Below are 22,214 nucleotides of genomic sequence, written 5' to 3'. Positions count from 1 at the left end.
GTCAAACATGACCTTCCAGGCACAAATCCATGTTGACTGTTCCTAATCAGACCCTGTTTATCCAGATGCTTATATATATTATCTCTAAGTATCTTTTCCATTAATTTGCCCACCACTGAAGTCAAACTAACAGGTCTATAATTGCTAGGTTTACTCTTAGAACCCATTTTAATATGTATATATGTATATGTGTATGTGTATGTATATATATGTATATGCATATGTGTATATGTATATGGGTATATGTATATGTGTATATGTATGTGTGTATATATATATGTATATGTATATATCTCTCTCTCTGTATCTACTTATATGTCTATGTCCTCATCTCCTGTCTCTGTCTGTCTCATCTCTCTCTCTCTGTCTCTTCTTCTCTCTCTCTCTGTGTGTGTGTGTGTCTCTCTCGCTCTCTCTCTCTCTCCTGTTGTGGTGTGTCTCTCTCTGTCTCTCTCTGTCTCTGTCTTGTCTCTCGTCTCTCATTCTCTGTCTCTCGTCTCTGTCTCTCTCTCTCTGTCTCTGTCTCATCATCTCTGTGTCTCTCTCTCTCTCTGTCTCTGTCTATCTGTCTCTCTCTGTGTGTCTCTCTCATTGTACTCTCTCTCTCTCTCTGTCTCTGTCTCTCTCGTCTCTCTGTCTCTCCTCTCTCTCTCTCTCTATGTGTGTGTGTCTATGTCTCTCGCTCTGTGTGTGTCTCTGTCTCTCTGTCTCTGTGTCTCTCTACGTCTCTGTCTCTCTGTGTCTCTCTCTCTCTGTCTCTCTCTGTGTGTCTCTCTGTGTGTCTCTCTCTCTCTGTGTGTCTCTCTCTGTCTCTCTCTGTCTCTCTCTGTCTCTCTCTGTCTCTCTCTGTGTCTCTCTCTGTCTCTCTCTGTGTCTCTCTCTGTGTCTCTCTCTGTGTCTCTCTCTGTGTCTCTCTCTGTGTCTCTCTCTGTCTCTCTCTGTCTCTCTCTGTCTCTCTCTCTCTCTCTGTCTCTCTGTCTCTCTCTGTCTCTCTCTCTGTGTGTGTGTGTCTGTGTCTCTGTCTGTCTGTGTCTCTGTCTCTCTGTGTCTGTCTCTCTGTGTCTCTCTGTCTCTGTCTCTGTGTCTCTCTCTCTCTGTCTGTCTCTTGTGTCTCTCTCTGTGTCTCTCTCTCTGTCTCGGTGTCTGTCTGTGTGTGTCTGTCTGTGTCTCTGTGTCTCTCTGTCTGTCTGTCTGTCTCTGTCTGTTTCTGTCTCTGTGTGTCTGTCTCTGTTGTGTCTGTCTGTTGTCTGTCTCTGTGTGTCTCTGTGTGTGTCTCTCTCTGTCTCTGTGTGTCTCTGCCTGTGTGTCTCTGTCTGTGTGTCTGTCTGTCTCTGTCTCTGTCTCTGTCTCTGTGTGTCTGTCTCTGTCTCTGTCTCTGTGTGTCTGTCTCTGTCTCTGTGTGTCTGTCTCTGTCTCTGTGTGTCTGTCTCTCTCTGTGTGTGTCTGTCTCTCTCTGTGTGTGTGTCTGTCGCTCTCTGTGTGTGTGTGTCTCTCTCTCTTGTGTGTGTCCCTCTCTGTGTGTCTCCCTCTCTCTGTGTGTCCGTGTCTTTCTCTGTGTGTGTGTCTGCCTGTGTGTGTGTGTCTTTCTGTGTGTGTGTGTGTCTCTCTCTCTCTCTCTATCTCTATGTATGTATATATATCTATGTGTGTATAGACACACAACATTGAGCAGTATGTATATATATATGTATATGTATATACTAGATTAAGTGGGACTCGTTGGGTCCCATGTTCACACGAGGGCTGGTCCCCCGACGCAATAATTCCACTTCTCCACCAATTCCAATATTGGTGGCCAGTGTGGGGGGGGGGGGGGGGCTTTCTGGAGCGCTGGTATGGGTGTTGTTGGTTGCAGTGACTACTGGACTCCAGAGGGCTAGTGTGAACATTGTGGGCCAAATGGATTCTTGGGGTGGCAGCTCAGTCCCTCAAGCCTGATGTGCTGGCTGCTCACTCACGGCGGGTGGGCTGGCAGTTGACTCACGGCTATTCCTTGAAATTCCATTTCAAGCAGAGTGCTAGGCCACCAAATTCAAATCCATTTTCCTACCATTTGAAGCAGGGTGCAAGGCCACCAAATTCAAGTGCAGTTTCTTACCTCTTCGAGCAGGGTGCAAGGCCACAAAATTCAAGTGCAGTTTCATACCATTTCAAGGATAGTGCAAGGCCACCAAATTCAAATGCAGTTTCATACCATTTCGTGCAAGGCCACCACATTCAAATGCAGTTTCATACTATTTCAAGTAGGGTGAAACCACCATAAAACCACACAGTAGACATTCAGTGTGTTCAGTGGATTCACAGCTCAGACAGAGTCGTGACCTCTCCCTCCCCCATCATGCAGAGACTGAGCCACACCCACACTTCCGGGTTTTATAATCCCTCCCCCTCCCACCGGAAAAGGTGTGGCCTTCATGGCGTGATTGACAGGAGAGAGATTCTCAACATTTTTTAAACACTTTTGGTTTTTCATTGATGGGAAGAATCCTCTGCACCTGATGAGAGGAGGGCAACTGAGTAAGATGGCCAAAAATCACAGCCATAAGTGGTAGCGTTTTATCTAAAATCAATATAGTGCAAACAGGAAGTTGTCAAGTTTAGATAAACAACCATTTGCAGGCAGTGCCTTTTTACTTCAACCCAAACCCCCCAAACAACCATTTGCAGGCAGTGCCTTTTCACTTCAACCCAATACTCCAAACCACCATTTGCAGGCAGTGCCTTTTCACTTCAACCCAAACCCCCCCAAACAACCATTTGCAGGCAGTGCCTTTTTATTTCAAACCAACCATGTTTTCAAACCACATTAAGGGCACTCACAGTTGAGTAGACATGTTTTCAGTGTTATTCAGAGCTCAGAGAGATGGCTTCCTCCATTTTGCAGAGACTGGGTGAGGCACACCACTTCCTGGTTTTATGGTCCCTCCTCCTCCCTCCAGCAGGGGCAGCAGAGAGAATGGCAATTTTAAAAAAAAACTTTAAAATCTCTGATTTTTCACCGATGGGAAAAATCCTCTGGTCACGGAAGGCGGAGGGGGGCTCTAAGCGAGGTGGCCAAAAATGACGGCCGTGTATGTATATATATATATATATTACTAAAAGTCTCATCTTGACCACTTCCTGTTGCACTGTATATTGATTTTAGAAAAAACGCTGCCACTTACGGCTGTGATCTTTGGCCATCTTACACAGAGTCCCCCTCTGCTGCGCAGGACAAGAGGATTTTTCCCACCGATTAAAAATAAAATAGTTATTAGTGCTTAAAAAATGTTGAGATTCTCTCTCCTGAAGGCCATGCCCCTTCCGGAGGGACTATACAACCTGGAAGTGTGGAGGTGCCTCAGTTCTCTGCAAGATGGGGAAGGAGAGGTCACAATTCTCAGTCTGAGCTGTGAATAACACTGAACACATGTCTACTAAACTGAGTGGTTTTACTGACCTGTCAGTGCCTTTAATGTGGTTTGAAAATGTTGTTTGAAAATGCAAAAGTGTGTTTTGGTTTGAAAATGTCAAAGCTGGGTTGCCTTTGGTTTGAAAGTGCGAAAGCTGTGTTGCCTTTGGTTTGAAAGTGCTAAAACTGCCTTGCCTATTTAAAGCTGCCTTACCTAATTAAAGCTGCCTTGCCTAATTAAAGCTGCCCTGCCTAATTAAAGCTGCCTTGCCTAATTAAGTTCCCTTGCCAAACTAAAGTTCCCTTGCCTAATTAAAGTTGCCTTGCCGAATTAAAATTGCCTTGCCTATTTAATTCAATGTCTAATCTTGACCACTTCCTGTTTGCGCTTTATATTGATTTTAGAAAAAACGCTACCATGTACGGCTGTGATTTTTGGCCATCTTAGAGTCCCCCTCCGCTCATCAGGTTGCGAGGATTTTTCCCATCAATGAAAAATAAAAGAGCTATTGGTGTTTAAAAAATGTTGAGATTCCCTCTCTTGTCAATCACACCATGAAGGCCACGCCCCTTCCGGTGGGAGGGGGATGGACTATAAAACAGGGATGCGTGGGCATGGCTCAGTCTCTGCAAGATTGGGGAGGGAGAGGTCACGACTCGCTGTCTTTAGTGGCGTTGCTTGAAATGGATTTCAAGGAATAGCCGCGAGTCAACTGCGAGCCCACCAGCCATGGGTGAGTGAGCTGCCAGCATAACAGGCTTGTGTGACTGAGCCCCAGCCCAAGAATCCATTCGGCCCTCTGGAAACCAGTCCCTTCAGCGCACAAAACCCATACTAGCACTCCAGAAAGCCCCCCCCAATGGCCACCAATATTGGAATTGGTGGAGAGGTAGAATATTGCATTGGGGGACCAGCCCGCCCGTGTGATGCGTGTGTGTGTGTGTGTGTGTGTGTGTATATGTGTATGTATGTATATATGTATACATACACACACACACACATATATATATATATATATATACATATATATATATATATATATATAGATGTATGTATATATGTATATATATACATATGTGTGTGTGTGTATGTATACACACACACACACACACACACACACACACACACACACACATATATAGATCAGCGTACTTGTCAGCATAATTTTCGGAGTGAAAGGAATATCTCAAAAAAATGGTCAAATCTTTTGAATAAATGATAACCATATAACCATATAACAATTACAGCACGGAAACAGGCCATCTCGACCCTTCTAGTCCGTGCCGAACACATAATCTCCCCTAGTCCCATATACCTGCGCTCAGACCATAACCCTCCATTCCTTTCCCATCCATATAACTATCCAATTTATTTTTAAATGATAAAAACGAACCTGCCTCCACTGGAAGCTCATTCCACACAGCTACCACACTCTGAGTAAAGAAGTTCCCCCTCATGTTACCCCTAAACTTCAGTCCCTTAATTCTCAAGTCATGTCCCCTTGTTTGAATCTTCCCTACTCTCAGTGGGAAAAGCTTTTCCACATCAACTCTGTCTATCCCTCTCATCATTTTAAAAACCTCTATCAAGTCCCCCCTTAACCTTCTGCGCTCCAAAGAATAAAGCCCTAACTTGTTCAACCTTTCTCTGTAACTTAGTTGCTGAAACCCAGGCAACATTCTAGTAAATCTCCTCTGTACTCTCTCTACTTTGTTGATACTGAGTCAATAATTATGATATTGGCTTATTGTTTTCACGTATTCCGAGATGCAGTGATAAACCTGTTTGCATTCTATCCAATCAAATTATACTCTACATGAATACAATCAAGCCCTACACATGGACAACAGGCAGTGCAAAGAGAAAAGTACCAGAATACAGAATATAATGTTACAGCTTTATAGCTACAGAGAACTTGCAGATTAAAGGAAATGTAAATGAGCCTCCATGAGGTACGTAGGGACATTGAGAGCACATTCTTGACTTATGGGAGGACTGTTCAGAGCAATGAGAACTGTGGGGAAGAAGCTGTTCCTGAATGTGATGGTACATGCTTTCAAGCTTTTATGTCATCTGCCCGGTTACTAGTGAACTGTTGGGAAATATCATATTGATGGTATGTATAAGAAAGAAAACTATGTCTCTGCATCATCAGAAAACAAAGGAAATTCAGCATGTCCCCATGACTCTTACATATTTCTACAGATACACCACAGAAAGCATACTATTGGGCTTCATCAGAGCTTCGTATGGCAACTCCCCTGCCCAAGACCACAAGAAACTGCAGAGAGTCATGGCCGCAGCCCACTCCATTACGCAAACCAGCCCACGTCACATCTGCCACCCCACTCCCCCCCACCCCACATCCCCCCACTCCATAACACAAACCAGCCCGCCCCACATAATGGACATTGAACATTCTGAAGTGTCCAGCCTAATTATATCAAAATCCCAAACCACTGAAAAGGCATTTGGGAAGGCTGATGTGAATGTGATCTAGTTGCTGAAGGAACCTTTGGTGTAGTGTACTGTGCAATGGCAATTCAACCACATTCTTGTGCTGACTGGTTAGCACGCAACAAATTATTTTCACTGCACCTCAGTGCACGTGACAATAAACTAAACTGAAGGCAATGTGATCAGAAGATCGGCACGGTGGTGCAGTGGTAGAGTTGCTGCCTTACAGTGCCAAAGACGCAGGTTCAGTCCTGAATACGGGTGCTGTCTCTACAGAGTTTATACGTTCTCCCCGTGACCTGTGGGGATTTTCCTGGGGAACTATGGTTTCCTCTCACACTCCAATTAACCCACAGGTTTGTAGGTTAATTGGCTTCGATAAAATTGTAAATTGTCTCTAATGTGTGAAGGATAGTGTATAGGGATCGCTGGTCGGCATGGACTCGGTGGACTAAATGGCGAACTGAATCATCCTACATAACTAGAGAGCAGTCCTGAATTACTACTTACATCATTGGTGACCCTCAGACTATCTTTGATTGGACTTTACTGTATTTATCTTGCACTAAACGTTGTTCCCTTATGTATGTGTTCACTGTGGATGGCTCAGTTGTAATGATGTATTGTCTTTCCGATTACCAGTTGGCACGCAACAAAAGCTCTTCACAGTACCTCGGTACACGTGACAATAAACTAAACTGAACTATATGTGAAACTCTATTATCCAGTGTTATGTTATGGCAATGCAATGCTATGTGGCAAGTTCTTTAGCCTGGAACACAACTTAATTATCGATTATATGTTTACATTTCTAAGTATTGAAAGAAAGCATTTTTTCTCTCTTTTTATTGAGGTTTGCTGGTATCAGATATTTGGTCGAAGTGCAACAGGATCCATTTTTAAAGTCAGGCTGATGGATTTACACCTTCACGGTACAGGACGAGAGGTACATACCAAAAGCATGGGTGATCATGCTATGCTTGCCAGAGTCATGCAAGTTCCACTTATACCTTTTTATCATGCAATTATCCTTTTTAATGTTCTATATTTCATCTGCTAAATTGTGTGAAACCATGTAGTGTTAAATATTGCAGAATACATTTCCCTTCTATCAAAAGGTGCCAGCCTCTCAAGAGTGTTTACTGGAGGTTAAAGGCCTCAAATCTAATGAAAACTACATTTTTGCTGTCGCTGCTTACTCAAAAGATGGAAAAGTCATTGGGAAAGAAATCGGAGAGACCACAAAGCCAATTCTAGTATTTCATGCACTTCCCCTTTTTACCACATGGTCCTACCTTTGTCAGGTAAAACTTCTCTCTCATCAGAATGTGGGTGACTTTCTTTAATATTATTGTTACAGATAAATGGTAACATGTTAGCACTTCACTTTATCCCTCTCTCTAATATGTCATTGCTATTCAAGTTATTTGGGATGATAAGGTTATAAGTGATAAGAGCAGAATTAGGCAATTTGGCCCATCAATACTCCGCTATTCAATCACGGCTGATCTATCTCTCCCTCCTAGCCCAATTTTCCTGCCTTCTTCCCGTAACCCCTGATAGCCATACTAATCAAGAATTTATCTATCTCTGCCTTCAAACTGTCCATTGACTTGGCCTCCGCAGGGATGGAATTGTAAAATGGTCTGCCAATCTCTATCAATCATTTTGTACTATTGCACGATGTCAAAATATATTTGAATAAAATTATTGTCTGATCACAGAAATAGGTCATTTATTCCACCATGTCCATGTAAAACCATCGAGTAACCATCTATACGAATGCCATTTACTTGTACTCGGTCCATAGCCGTGTATGCCTTGCTGATTCAGGCGATCAATTAAATATTGTGAGAGTACTTGCCTTCCCCACTCAGTGTATTCCAGATTCAACCATTCTCTGCATCCTCCTCCTATAAATCCTATTGCACATAGTTTTAGAACCAAATAACCCATTTCCATTCTATATTACTCTATGACTATATAACTCTGCAAAGAGGAAAGTCTTCATACCACGTATCTGATCTGTGTCCCTCATAATTATGTGTCTCTCAATATGGTAAACCTTTCCAACATTGCTCAATTTACACCAGAATGATAGAAGTATGCTGCAAACAATTAATTAGGAGTATTTTTATATTACTCATAAGAATATAATCATGCTATTTTGAGAGTTTTTGTTTTATCTCAACAGACATTAAGTTCTAACAGGCAATCATTTTATTTAGGCTGCATATCAATTGGGACATTATCCAGTGGCGAAGATTGCTTTCTCAGTGCTGTGGGATCACTTTGTCTCAGACGTATCTTCACCTAGACCAGATCCATGGTATACATCTAATAAAACTGAATGGTATATCATTCAGAAAAGGTACAACTTTGTGAATGCCTTTATTGCTTCTTTATTGTATCTCATTAAATTCAAGGTGTATTTTAGTGTCATTAGCCTAGTTAAGAAGCATTATTTTGTTATCCCATCCAAAGCTGTAAGACTTTAAACCAAATAAATGCACCTACTTCTAAATATCAGTGTAAACATTCTGATATCACTCCTTGTAATTCCTATCTAAATGATCTGTATTCCTTTATTACAATTTTTGATACTTATTTTTCTCATAGCAAATTTTATGTTTACACATTTTATTTTATAAACTTTTGTTGACCATTTCACCACGTGGTTTCCAAAGATCTGTTCTCTGGAAATAAGTAAAATTAAATATACAATGGCAGCTTGCCTAGTAAATTAACTATAGTCAAGTCAAAGTCAAGAGTATTTTAATGTCATATGTCCTAGATAGGACAATGAAATTATTGTTTGCTGCAGCACAACAGAATATGTAAACATAGTACATAACGAGAGAAGAAAAAAAGTTCAGCGTGTGTATACGCATACTCAATCTCAATAAATAACAAATATAGTACAATAATAATGATAGTCTGTTGCAGTTCAGAGCTTGTTTGTTGTCATGCTGAACAGTTGCTTTTCGAATTGGAGTATTTAGTAAAATTACCCAGGTAGTAAATATTAAAACTACATTTCCTTATAGATGGCGTGGTGCTATAGTGGCTAGTATTGCTGTCTCACAACCTCTGTAACCTAGGTATGATCCTGTCTTCGTGGACTTTACATGTTCTCCCCTTGACCACATGGCTTTTCCCGATTTGCTTAAGTTTCCTCTGATATCCCCAAAGATGTGCAGGTTGGCCAGTTAATGGGCCCCTGGTGTGGGTGACTGGTAGGTGGATTGAGAGGGAGTTAATGATCTTGTGTGAGAATAGCTTACAGGGAAATAAATGGGGAAATTGAACTGATGGAATGCAGAGCGTCGATGGGTGAAGTAACCACTTTCTACATTAATCGTCATGGAGTTTTGCAGCCATAAAGCAAGCCTTGTGGCCAAACCTATCCAAGCAGACCAAGTTATCAAATGCTAGTGGCCTCAAAATGTTACCTATCTGTGCACCTCTCCAAATGTCTTTTAAAGTTTGTAATTGTATCTGACTCAACAGCTTCCTCTGGCAGCTTGTTCCATATACTCACCACATTGTGTGTGAAAATATTCAGCCCCTCTTTCAATCATTCCCCTCTCACCTTCATCAACCTATGCCCTCGAGACTTGGACACTGAAAAACACTGGAAGCAGACAAAAATGCAGGAGAAACTCAGCGGGTGAGGCATCATCTATGGGGCGAAGGAATAGGTGTTGTTTCGGGTCGCGACCCTTCTTCAAACTGATGTGGGGGTGGGGGCGGTGGGAAGAAGAAAGAAAGAGGCCGAGGCAGTGGGCAGAGGGAGAGCTAGGGAAGGGAAAGAGGGAGAAAGCAAGGACAACCTGAAATTGGAGAAGTCAATGTTCATACTGCTGGGGTGTAAACTACTCAAGCGAAATATGAGGTGCTGCTCCTCCAATTTACGGTGGTCCTCACTCTGACCATGGAGGAGCCCAGGACAGAAAGGTCGGATTCGGAATGGGAGGGGGAGTTGAACAGCTGAGCCACCGGGAGATCAGGTTGGTTGTTGCGAACTGAGCGGAGGTGTTGGGCGAAGCGATCGCCAAGCCTACGCTTTACCTCACAGATGTAGAACAGCTGACACCTAGAGCAGCGGATGTAATAGATGAGGTTGGAGGAGGTTCAGGTGAACCTCTCGCACCTGGAAATACTGCTTAGGTCCTTGGATGGAGTCAAGGGGGGAAGTAAAGCGACAAGTGTAACATTTCCTGCGGTTGCAAGGGAAAGTACCAGGGGAGGAGGTGGTTTGGGTGGGAAGGGACGAATTGACCAGGGAGTTACGGAGGGAGCGGTCTCTGTGGAAAACCGAAAAGGGAGGAAATGGAAAGATGTGGCCAGTGGTATGATCCCGTTGGAGGTGGCGAAAATGTCGGAGGATTATCTGTTGTATGTGACTGCTGGTAGGGTGGAAGGTGAGGACAAGGGGGGCCCTGCCCTTGTTACGAGTGGGGGGATGGGGAGTGATAGCAGAGCTATGGGGTATAGAAGAGACCCTGGTGAGAGCCTTACCTATAGTCGAGGAGGGGAACCCCTGTTCCCTAAAGAATGAGGACATTTCTGCTGCCCTAGGTTGGAACACCTCATCCTGTGGCGTAGATTGAGGAATTAGGAATAGGGGATAGAGTCCTTACAGGAAGCAGGGTGTGAAGAAATGTAGTCCAGATAGCCATGGGAGTCGGTGGTTTTGTAGTTGAAGGTGATCAGTATCTACACTGTGATCATTCACCATATCTATGCTCATCATGATTTATTTTCCTCTTTAAGGTCCTCCTCTGTTCCAGGAAAAACATCCCAGCCTATCCAGCCTCTCCTTTTAACTCAAGCCCTCTAGTCCCAGGAACATCCTGGTGAATCTTCTCTGCACCCTTTCTAATAATTACATTCTTACTAGAGCAGATCCGGAAATGCACACTAAAGTCCAAATACGGTCTCATCAAATAATTATAAAGTGTAAACCTTATAAGTATAAATTATATGTATACACCTCAAATCCTCTACTCATTGCCCTGTGATGAAGTCAAAGGATTCCAAATGCTGCCTTCACCACCCCGTCTATGCCTGTGCCACTTTCCATGTACTACCCCTAGGTCTTTCTATTTGACAACATTCTCCAGGGAACAATTTACCTGTATGCTAATGTTGGACAACACTCTCCAGTCCGACCACTTAATGTGCAAGTCCTGTCCAACTGCAACCCAATGCACCCGTCCAATTTAAATTCCTTGTTCCACTTCCCCAGTTGAACACGATCCTGTCGTAATCTTAGTCAACCTTCTTCACTATCCTCAATATTGCCAATTTTGGTATAATCTGCAAATTTACCAACCAGTTCAGTTCCAGTTAGGTTTATTGTCACGTGTACCGAGGTATAGTGAAAAGCTTATGTTGCATGATATCCAGTCAGCGGAAAGACAATACATGATTACAATCGAGCCTTTTGCAGAGCCTTATGATAGTATGAATCAGTTGCCTGATACATGATAAGGGAATAACGTTTAGTGCATGATAAAGCCAACAAAGTCCGATCAAGGATAGGCCGCGCGTCACCAATGAGGTAGATAGTAGTTGAGCACTGCTCTTTGGTTATGATAGTATGAATCAGTTGCCTAATAACAGCTGGGAAGAAAGTCCCTGATACTGGAGGTGTGCATTTTCACACTTCTATACTTTTTACCTGATGGGACAGGGGATAAGAGGGAGTGGCCAGGGTACGACTCATCCTTCATTATGCTGCTGTCTCTTTTGGCCGAAGGGCCTGTATCCCCACTGTGTCTCTAAGGTTTCAGGACTCTATTGAAGCAGGCATGAGGGAGCAAGTTACCTACTTCTGCTCCTACTACCTGCATGTTCATTTGTATTGCAAATTTGTTGAAGTTTCTCACAGTAACTTCTACAGGTCCTTCTACAGAAGAGATCCTTCTACAGTTGTACAGGGCCCTGGTGAGACCACACCTGGAGTATTGTGTGCAGTTTTGGTCTCCAAATTTGAGGAAAGACATTCTTGCTATTGAGGGAATGCAGAGTACGTTCATGAGGTTTATTCCTGGGATGGCGGGGCTGTCATATGTTGAAAGAATGGAGTGACTGGGCTTGTATACACTGGAATTTAGAAGGATGAGAGGCGATCTTATTGAAACATATGATTATTAATGGATTGGACACGCTAGAAGCAGGAAACATGTCCCAGATGTTGGGGGAGTCCAGAAGAATGGAGATGAGGAAAAACTTTTTCACCCAGAGAGTTGTGCATCTGTGGAATTCTCTGCCTCAGAGGCAGTGGAGGCCAATTCTCCGGATGCGTTCAAGAGAGAGTTAGATAGAGCTCATAAAGATAGCGGAGTCAGGGGATATGGGGATAAGGCAGGAACTGGGTAGTGATTGTGGATGATCAGCCATGATCACAGTGAATGGCTCGAAGGGCCGGATAGCCTACTCCTGGCACCTATTGTCTATTATCTATTGTCTAAACATTATTTTGGATGAAAATGTGGAAGTTCTTAATTGCTTGCTATCACAATAACCATGCCCGTGTTTGTTGGTTTATAGATTAGACAATGTTGCTGTATCTCTGGCATCCCCCATTCTTCTCCGAGGCTTTCTGTGCAATATCTTCATTGATTCTGATATTAATTGCAAGGAAGATGCAGCTTTCTGTGACTCAGTCTGCGATAATGGACCACTCTACAAAGGACAAGTATGTTCTAAAGTAAAATTGAGGACAGTATCGATTGTACATTATGTATGTGTGTTATAGGTGCAAAACTCAAAATATGAAATAATATTTTATTGCTAATTTAGTTTCAGTTAAGTAATATTGACTGGCTGATTTTCTTTAGATGAGGAAAATTAGAATAGTTGTGAAAGGAATGGTGTTGATGATGTCCGCCAGTTTGATATTGATCTTACAGAGCTTTATGTATTACATTGTATATTGTAGCTTGATTAGATCAAAAACAATATTTGTACCAACGACACAATGATATTTAATTTTAGTTTTTAGTTTTAGAGATACAGCATGAAAGCAGGCTTTTGGCCTACCGAGTCCACACCACCTGTTCATACTAGTTCCATGTCATTCCACTTTCTCATCCACTCCCTACATACTCAGAGCAATTTACAGAGGCCAGTTAACTTATAAACCAGCACATCTTTGAGATGTGGGAGGAATCTGGAGGACCCGGAAGAAATAAACACTGTCACAGGGAAACCATGCAAACTTCACACAGACAGCACCCGAGGTCAGGATTGAACCTGGGTCTCTTGCACTCTGAGGCAGTGGCTATATCACCTGTGCCACTATGCCGCCCAGTAAATGGTAAACTAAGATTCTCAAGTTCTCAAAACTGTGCTGTGCACATTCCATTGGAACTGGCACAGAATTCTGTGGTGTGAATGAAAGGTAATTTGCTGCTCAGCAGTTTTTGATTTTCAATGTTCACATGCACATATGCGGTTTTTGCTTCTCAAAAATCTGCAGTTTAAAAAAAAGTGTATGCATGAAAATCTCATTTGCTGTTTGCTGCACTGTGTAATAAGTAGAGCCAGGATTTTGTCATAAATGCCATGTGCCTTTTCGTGCCTTTTCGTGCCTTTTTTTGATGATTTCTGCCTTGCAAGATTAATGCCTTTTTCCTGATCGAGTGCCTAAATCAACCTTTTTTGTCGTTTTGCTAAAAGGTTGTGCTATTTTCTCTAGTTGTACCATGATTACAATGACGTTTTCTATGTTAACACCTTAATATTAATTAGATTAGATAGATTAGATTAGATCCTTTATTTCCTATGTTAACATAGTATAACTTACAAGAAAATTTCCACCACTGGGGCAAAACTGGGGGCTATACCGTTGGTTGTTCATTTGTTCGTGCCCTTGCCCATTAGTTCAGCCTTCTCTAAGATCTATTTAAGAAAGAACTGCAGATGCTGGAAAAATCAAAGGTAGACAAAAAATGTTGGAGAAACTCAGCGGGTGAGGCAGCATCAATGGAGAGAAAGAATAGGCAACGTTTCGGGTCGAGACCCTTCTTCAGACTGATGTGGGGCAGGTGGGAAAAAGAAAGGAAGAGGCGGAGACAGTAGGAAAGAAGGAGAGCTGGGAAGGGTGAGGGGGAGGAGGGAGAACATAGGGGCTATCTAAGATTAAAGAAGTCTGTGTTGATACCGCTGGGACTACACAAGCAAAATACTCAAGCTTGTCTCCTCACTACATTTACGACTGGCTCCAGTCACAAATCTGAGTTCAAGTTCAAATTTCAAGTTCAAATTTTATTTGGTCACATACACCTTTAGGTGTAGTGAAATTCTTTTTGCCATGCAGCACATAAAAAAAGAATACAACATGACAGTAATAGATAGTTTCAACATCAAAACATCCCCCCACAATGGTTCCCATTGTGGGGAAAGGCACAAAGTCCAGTCCCATCCCCATGTCCACCCATAGTCGGGCCTCCTTACTCGAGACCGTGGCTTCCGGAGCCGACAGGGCCGCGCCGAATGGAGCTCAACTGGCGATCTCAACAAGAGATCCCAGGCTCCCGATGGAAAGTTCAGCGCCGCCGCCCGCAGCCGCTCCACAGACCCGCAGCTCCGCAACGGACCCAGCTCCAGTTACCGGAGTTTCAGCGAAGTCACCGCCAGACCCGCAATGGCGCTCCAGCGCTGCACCGCCGTCCTCCGACCCGCAGCTCCGCCGCCGCCGATGCCGAGCCGGTACCGCTGCCGCCGGTGCCGCCACCGCTGCTGAGCCGGTGCCGCCGCCTCTGAGCCGGTGCCGCCGCCACTGCTGCTGAGTCGGTGCCGCCGCCGGTGCCGCCGCCGCCGCCTATGCCGAAGCTCCTGGCGGTCCCCTCAGGAGACGCCGCTCCAGGCCCACTGGTAGGCCGCGGGGACGGGTCGAAGCTGCAGCCCGGAGAAAAGCTGCATCTCCGACCAGGTAGGGACCCTGAAAATTAGTTTCCCCCTCCCCCCCCCCCCTCCCCCACACATAAAAAAGCTAGAACTCCTCAAAACAAAACACTAAACTAACTAAAAATAAGAAAAAGAGATGAAAAAAAACAGACAGCTGCAGGCTAGGCAGCCATACCCCCTACAGGACGGCGCCAGATCTGTGCAAGGCATTCATTGATGCTGGAATTCCACTGTGGAAATTGGAAAACAAATCTCTCAGAGGTTTATTTAGAGAATATATACCAAGCGAGTCATCATTACGGAAAAATTATGTTGACAGCAACTTCAACATTGTTGTGCAGAAAATTAGCGATGAAGTTGCATGCAGCAAAATATGGATCTCAATAGACGAGACAACCGATGCTGTAGGGAGATATGTTGCCAATTGGTACACTGGAGGCAGGTCAACCATCAAAGGAGTATTTGTTGACAGCGGAAGTATTGGAGAAGCCAAACAGCTCAACTATTGCTCAGATGTATACATGTTCACTTGCTGTTCTTTGGCCAGAAGGTATAAAACACGAGAATGTTCTTCTGTTTGTGACTGATGCAGATCCGTTCATGAAAAAAGCTGCTCGTGCTCTTAAAGTTTTATTCCCCAAAATGTTGCATTTGACATGCTTAGCTCAAGGACTTCATAGAATTGTCAAGCCATACGTAGCTTGTTTCCAAATGTCGATCGGCTAGTTTCCAATGTCAAGAAAATCTTCCTCCAAGCACCGTCACGTGTGCAGTTGCTCAAGGAAATGGCACCCAAGAATCTGCTACCTCCTCAGCCCGTTTGGCCCTCCACCACGATCTTGTGTTTATTGCTTCCAATTTTTCAAACTTCCCACAAGCTATCATTTCCCTTGAGAAATGTGACGAAACACTAGTGAATAACTTGCAGGTTTTCAACAAATATCCGTAAAATTCCTGGCGATGTAGGTAAAGACCTACAAGGAAAATATGAGAGAGTAATTTTAACAAACAAAGATCTTGAAGAAATACAAAATATACCTAAAGTTCTCAAAGGTAGTTGTAATGCACAAGATATCGACATGAATATAGTCGGTAGCTTGTTTCGGGTATGCACCTGTGACCTCAGCTGAGGTAGAAAGAAGTTTTTCACAACTGAAGCATATTCTGCCTGACAGACGGCATAGTTTAACACCAGATAATTTGAAAAAAATGCTAGTAATTATGTGTAACCAGGCAACTTTGGACATTTAATTTAGCATTTTTACCCATATTTTGCTAGTGGAAATACATGCGTTTTAATGCCTTTTTGTCAATAAAGGCCTCTGTCGTGCCTTTTTTGTAATTTTATTATGCCTTTTTGCCTGCCTATTTCATAGTTTTTTAGCACCTAAACATCCTGGCTCTAGTAATGAATGCATACTGATAACTTTGCAATCCTTATCCCACAAATTCCATTCCTCCTTTCGTACGATCAGAATATATAATAATTGTGGTAGAGTTGTTGCCTTAGAGCACCAGAAACCCAGGTTCCATCCTGACTACAGGTGCTGTCTGTATGGAGTTTGTGCGTTCTCCTCGTGACCTGCATGGGTTGTCTGTGGGTGCTCCGGTTTCCTCCCACACTCCAAAGATGTACAGATTTGTAGGTTAATTGGCTTGGTATAATTATAAATGGTCCCGAGTGTGGTTAGGATAGTGTTAGTGTGCGGGGATTGTTGGTCAGTGCGGACTCAGTGGGCTGAAGGGCCCATTTCTGCGCCTTATCTGTAAACTAAACTAAAAAAATTAAGCAAACCAGGTGAAATCATTAATTTTATCTGGAGTAGAATTTGTCGTAGTATATTTATTTGAAGCACATTTGTGTTCAATGTCCAATGCTCCATTAATTAATACACTTTTTTAATACACAGCTCAGTAGACTGGCTAAGTGTGCAAAGGTGATGGTGGCTATTGATCTTGCTAGCTGGCTCAATGACAGCAATCAAGCACTGCAAGCAGTTGCCCAGTGCTATGGACTTCTGGCACCCATGATCTTTCACAGGATTCCTTCAGCTCCAGTTGTGCAGGTCAGAATGCATGAGAACAATGGCAGAGCCTGTTTCTTTGTTAGTTACCTGATGTACAAATTACGTGGCTATAAAAAGTCAGTAGAAGTGATAACAATATAGAATATACCGTACAGAAACAGGACATTTTTCACATTGAGTCTCTGCTGCTGTTCGTCCTCTGGAAGAATCTTCACCACCACTTTCTACTAGTCTAATTTCTGTTTCCTTCTCCTCGCTGTGTTTGCCTAGCTTTTGGTTAAATGGTAAAATGGTCTTTGGCATAACTATATCTTGTATGTCATCTGCATTTCTCATGTTATTAATGATTATCATATATGTATTATATTTATATTAACATATTTATTTATTTTATATAATATATATATATTTATATTTAATTATGAATAGATATTTATGTATAACATTATTTGGATTCTGCTCACTCCCACAAATGGAATCATCTTTTTTTTGTAGCTTTTCAACCCATAAATAATTTTACAGGCGTATCAATGTGCCTCTTGGTTTTCTCTTTTAAGGCAATGTGCTGTTCAGTATTTCCCTGATGAGCATTGCTCATGATAGTCCTCAAACATATTTTAGTACTTTCTTCAGTACTTTCATACCTTTGTCATACCTTTGAGGCGAGTGGAACTGGTATGGTCCAGTCAAACATGGCCTCAAGGAATGAAAGAGCAGAGACGTTTCTGTCTATTGGCACAACTTTAGTAAACATGTTGTTGTGGGTAATAAAACCAGAGAATGCTGGGAACACTCAGCCTCTGTGGAAGGACAAACAATGTTTCCTAGTGGATAACTGTTTTTCACAGCAGAGAGTGTTGTTATTTCCACATCCTCAGAGATCCCACTGCTACTCCCATAAGATTCATAAGTAAGACCTATTATTTCAGCCTGCTCTTGCTTCTCCAAGCTTATATATGCTGGTCTTGACTCTATTCAGACTCCTAGCTGCATCTTCTATCCATGCTGCCTCGCTCATCCCTCACCCCACCTCTCCCCTCCCCTCTCCCCTCCCCCCCCTCTCCCTCCCCCCTCGCTCTTTCCGTTCCCCTCCCTCTCCCTTCCTCCACTCTCCCGCTTTTTACCCTCTCCCCATCCCCTCTCCCCTCCCCTCTGCCCCTCTCTTCCCTCCCCCTCTCTTCCCTCCCCCTCCCCTCCTTTCCCCTCTCCCCTCCCCTCTCCCCTCCCCTCCCCCTCCCCTTTCCCCTCCCCTTTCCCCTCCCCTTTCCCCTCCCATTTCCCCCCCTTTCCCCTCCCCTTTCCCCTCCCCTTTCCCCTCCCCTTTCCCCTCCCCTTCCCCCTCCCCTGCCCTCTCCCCTCCCCTCTCTCCTCCCCTCTGCCCTCCACCCTCCCCTCACCTCTCTCCCCTCTCCCCGTCCCTCCCCTCTCCCCTCCCCTCCCCCCTCCTTTCCCCTCTCCTCTCTCTCCCCCCTCTCTTCCCCCTCCTCAGCACCCCTCATCCCTCTCATCCCCCCTCTCCCCTCGTCCCCCTCTCACCTCCCCCTCCCTTCCCCCTCCTCTGCCCGCCTCATTCCCCCTCTGCTCTCTCCCTCCCCCCTCCACCCCTCTCCCCCTCCTCTCCCTTCCCTTCTCCCCCCCCTCCACCTCCTCTCCCCCTCCACCTCCTCTCACCATCCCCCTCTTCCCCCCCACCCCCTCCTCCCCTCCACCCCCTCCTCCCCTCCCTCCCCTCCCCATCCCCTCCATTCCCTCTCCCCCTCCCTCTCTCTCGACCTCCCTCTCTCTCCGTCTCCCCCTCTCTTGACCTCCCTCTCTCTTGACCTCCCTACCTCTCCCCCTCCCTCTCTTCCCCCCTCCCCTTTCCCTCTTCCACTCCCTCTCCCCTCCACTCTCCCCTCCACTCTCCCCTCCACTCTCCCCTCTCCTCTCCCCTACCCTCTCCCCCACTCCTCTCCTCTCTCTCCCCCTCTTCCCCCTCCTCTGCCCCTCCCCCTCTTCCTGCTCACCCCTCCCCTCCTCACCCTCTCACCTCCCCCTCCCCCTCCCCTCCTCCTATGCTCCACCCTCTGCTCTCTCATCCTTTCCCTTAATCTCTCACCCCCCCCCTCCTCTCACCCCCTCCCCTCTCCCCCCCTTACCCTCCTCTCCCCCCTATCTCCTACCCCTCCTCTCCCCCTCTCCTACCCCTCCTCTCCCCTACCCCCTCTTCCCTCTCCCCTTCCTCTCCTTCCCCACTCCCCCATTTCTCCTCTCCCATCTCCCACCTCCTCCCCTCCACCTTCTCTCCCCCTCCCCTCTTCCCCCCCACTCACCATCTCCCCCGCCTCCTCTCCCCTCCCCCCCTGCAATCCCACTCTCCCCCTTCCTCTCACCCCCCGCTATCTCACTCCCCCTCTCTCTCACTCCCCTTCCCTCACTCTCCCCTCCCTCTCTTTCCCCTCCATCTCTTCCCCCTCCCTCTCTTCCCCCCCCTCCCCTCCCCTCCCCCTCCCCTTTCCCTCCTCCCTTTCTCTCCCCATCTCCACCTCTCCCACCTCCTTCCTTACCCACACCCCCACTCCCCCCAACTATACCCCCTCCACTCCCTCCCCCTTCATCCTCACCCCCCTCCCCATCCGCTCCCACCCTCTCTCTCCCTTCCTCTCTGTCCCCCTCCCTCTCTGTCCCCCTCCCTCTCTGTCCCCCTCCCTCTCTGTCCCCCTCCCTCTCTGTCCCCCTCCCTCTCTGTCCCCCTCCCTCTCTGTCCCCCTCCCTCTCTGTCCCCCTCCCTCTCTGTCCCCCTCCCTCCCTGTCCCCCTCCCTCCCTGTCCCCCTCCCTCCCTGTCCCCCTCCCTCTCTGTCTCTCTCCCTCCTCTCCCCCTCCCTCTCCCTCTCAATCACCCCTCCCTATCTCCCTCCCCCTCTCTCACCTCCCTCTCTCCCTCTCTCCCTCTCTCCCTCTCTCCCTCTCTCCCTCTCCCTCTCTCCCTCTGTCCCCCTCTCCCCACCTCCCTCCCTCACTCTCCCTCTCCATCCCTCTCCCTCCCTCTCCCTCCCTCTCTCTACCTCTCTATCCCTCCCTCCCCCTCTCTTCCTCCCTCTCTCCCTCTCTCCCTCTCTCTCTCTCTCCCCCTCTCTCCCTCTCTCCCTCTCTCCCTCTCTCCCTCTCTCCCTCTCTCCCTCTCCCTCTCCCTCTCCCTCTCCCTCTCCCTCTCCCTCTCCCTCTCCCTCTCCCTCTCCCTCTCCCTCTCCCTCTCCCTCTCCCTCTCCCTCTCCCTCTCCCTCTCCCTCTCCCTCCTGTGTCTTGACTGCATACGAGTCAAAACATATGTGTCTCTCCCCTCTCTCCCTCCCCCTCCCCTGTCCCTACCTTCCCCCCTCTCCCTCTCTCCCCTCCCCCTCGCCTCTCTCCCTGTCCCCTCTCTCCCTCCCCAGTGTCTCCTCTCTCACCATTCTACAATGTACTCTTGATTTACTCAGACTAAGTCATGTATAGTTCCAGTGGTTGATAGAATTCCCCAGCAATGGTACAAAATGGAATGACCACATTTAAAAATTGTCTGACAGATTCTCATCAAATGCCTCTGTGTCCTGCAAGAGGTTGCTGTTCTCAAGCAGAAAAAAACATCTGCAGTCACTGAAAGTGTGCAGCATATGATTGGTTGCATCACGTATTACTTGGCAAAGGTACAGTATTTATATTTTACCATAAGTTCAGTCATAGTGTCTTATGGTGTGGAAATAGGCTCTTCGGCCCAACTTGCTCACACCAGTCAACATGTTCCAGCTACACTAGTCCCATCTACTTGCCTTGGGCCCGTGTCCCTCTAAACCTGTCATATCAATATATACCTGTCTAAATGTTTCTAAAATGTTGAGATATTACCTGCCTCACCTCCCTCCTCTGGCAGCTTATTCTATACACCCACCATCCTTTGCGTGAAAAGGTTATACTTCAGGTTCCTATAAAATCTTTTGCCCCCTAACCTTAAACCTGTGCCCACTCTGAGCATGAGATTGTGTGTGTCTACCTGATCTATTCCTCTCATGAATTTGTACACTTCTATAAGATCACTCTTCATCCTCCTACGCTCCAAGGAATAGAATCCTAGCCTGCTCAACCTCTCCCTCTAGCCATGCCCTCTAATCCTGCCAACATCCTCGTAAATTATCTCTGCACCCTCTCCAGCTTGACAACACCTTTCCTATAACATGGTGCCCAGAACTGAACACAATACTCTAAATGTGGCCTCACCAATGTCTTGTACAACTGCAACATGACCTCCCAACTTCCTTTTGTCTACAATGCAAAACCTCACATTTCTCTGTAATCAATTCCATCAACCATTCCTCAACCAAACTGCCCTATCAATTAAGATGCTGCTGCAATTTATGACAACCTGTATTCTGCTTTAATAGTTACTTTGCATTGATGGTCAGTATGCTCATCAGGTGTAATGACAGGAATGGAGAAGGGCACCAAGTCGCTTGCTTCTCCCCTTCATTTAAGTCACTCACATCCTCTATAAAATTCTTCATGTATTTGCATATTTGGACTCAAAGTATATAGATATTGTGATACAGGTAAAATATGTAGGGAAAGAGCTAGGGGTGAATGAGAATAATATGGGGAACTTAGAGATTGGTCATTTTGTCAAAAGAAAAGATAAGAAGAAGCATTTTATCTGTACGATGATAGATAGTGAAGTTCTGAGCTACAGGGAATATCCTGGTGCAAGATTCCCATCAAGCAAACATACAGGTAGAACGTAATTAAGAAAGCTAACAGAACATTATTATATAATTTGGGGGAAATTGAATGCAAAGAAAGGAAGTTATGCTTCTGTAAAATGGGGCATTGGCAAGTTCCCCTCTTGTCATTGAGTCATACAACGTGGAATCAGGCCCTCCACACCGACCAATATGTCCCATCTACAATAGTTCCACCTGCCTGTGTTTGCCCTATCTCCTTCTAAATCTTTCCTATCCATGTCTTTTAAATGTTGTGATAATACCTGCCTCAACTACCTCATCTAGCAACTACCTTCTCATTCTATATACCCACCCACCTTTGTGTGAAAAAATCTATATCTCAGATTCCTATTAAATCATTCCCTCCTCATCTTAAACCTACGTCCTCAGGTTCTTGATTCCGCTACTCTGGGTAAAAAAACTCCGCACCTACACTATTTAATTCCCTCATGATCTTGTCACCTCAATAAGATCAACCTTCATCCTCCTGTGCTCCCTGCAATAAAGTCTTAACCTGCCTAACCTCTCTCTCTAGCTCAGGCCCTCAAGTCATGGTAACATTCTCTTTATCCTTTCCAGCTTAATAACATCTTTCCTATACAGGGTGACCAGAACTGAACACAATACTCCAAATGTGGCCTTACCAATGCCCTGTACAACAAGTGTGCTTTGTGTAGTATTTGCCTCC

At 45.3% G+C, this 22,214-nt stretch overlaps 1 protein-coding gene across 1 annotated transcript in view; it reads left to right on the top strand.

The window, feature by feature from the left end:
• The window catches only part of cfap54 (cilia and flagella associated protein 54), a 343,797-nt gene that overhangs the window by 15,784 nt on the left and 305,799 nt on the right, over positions 1-22,214 (top strand). The window contains exons 6-11 of the mRNA XM_033039312.1: positions 6,703-6,795; positions 6,968-7,153; positions 8,078-8,220; positions 12,408-12,555; positions 16,679-16,834; positions 20,342-20,461. Coding sequence (XP_032895203.1) covers positions 6,703-6,795; positions 6,968-7,153; positions 8,078-8,220; positions 12,408-12,555; positions 16,679-16,834; positions 20,342-20,461 — 846 coding nt within the window. The remainder of the gene's footprint in view (positions 1-6,702; positions 6,796-6,967; positions 7,154-8,077; positions 8,221-12,407; positions 12,556-16,678; positions 16,835-20,341; positions 20,462-22,214) is intronic.

This window comes from Amblyraja radiata, chromosome 21 (genome assembly GCF_010909765.2).
Source record: "Amblyraja radiata isolate CabotCenter1 chromosome 21, sAmbRad1.1.pri, whole genome shotgun sequence".
Taxonomy (NCBI): domain Eukaryota; kingdom Metazoa; phylum Chordata; class Chondrichthyes; order Rajiformes; family Rajidae; genus Amblyraja; species Amblyraja radiata.
Note: the sequence above shows the minus strand (reverse complement) of the source record. Positions and strands in the feature narration are given on the sequence as shown.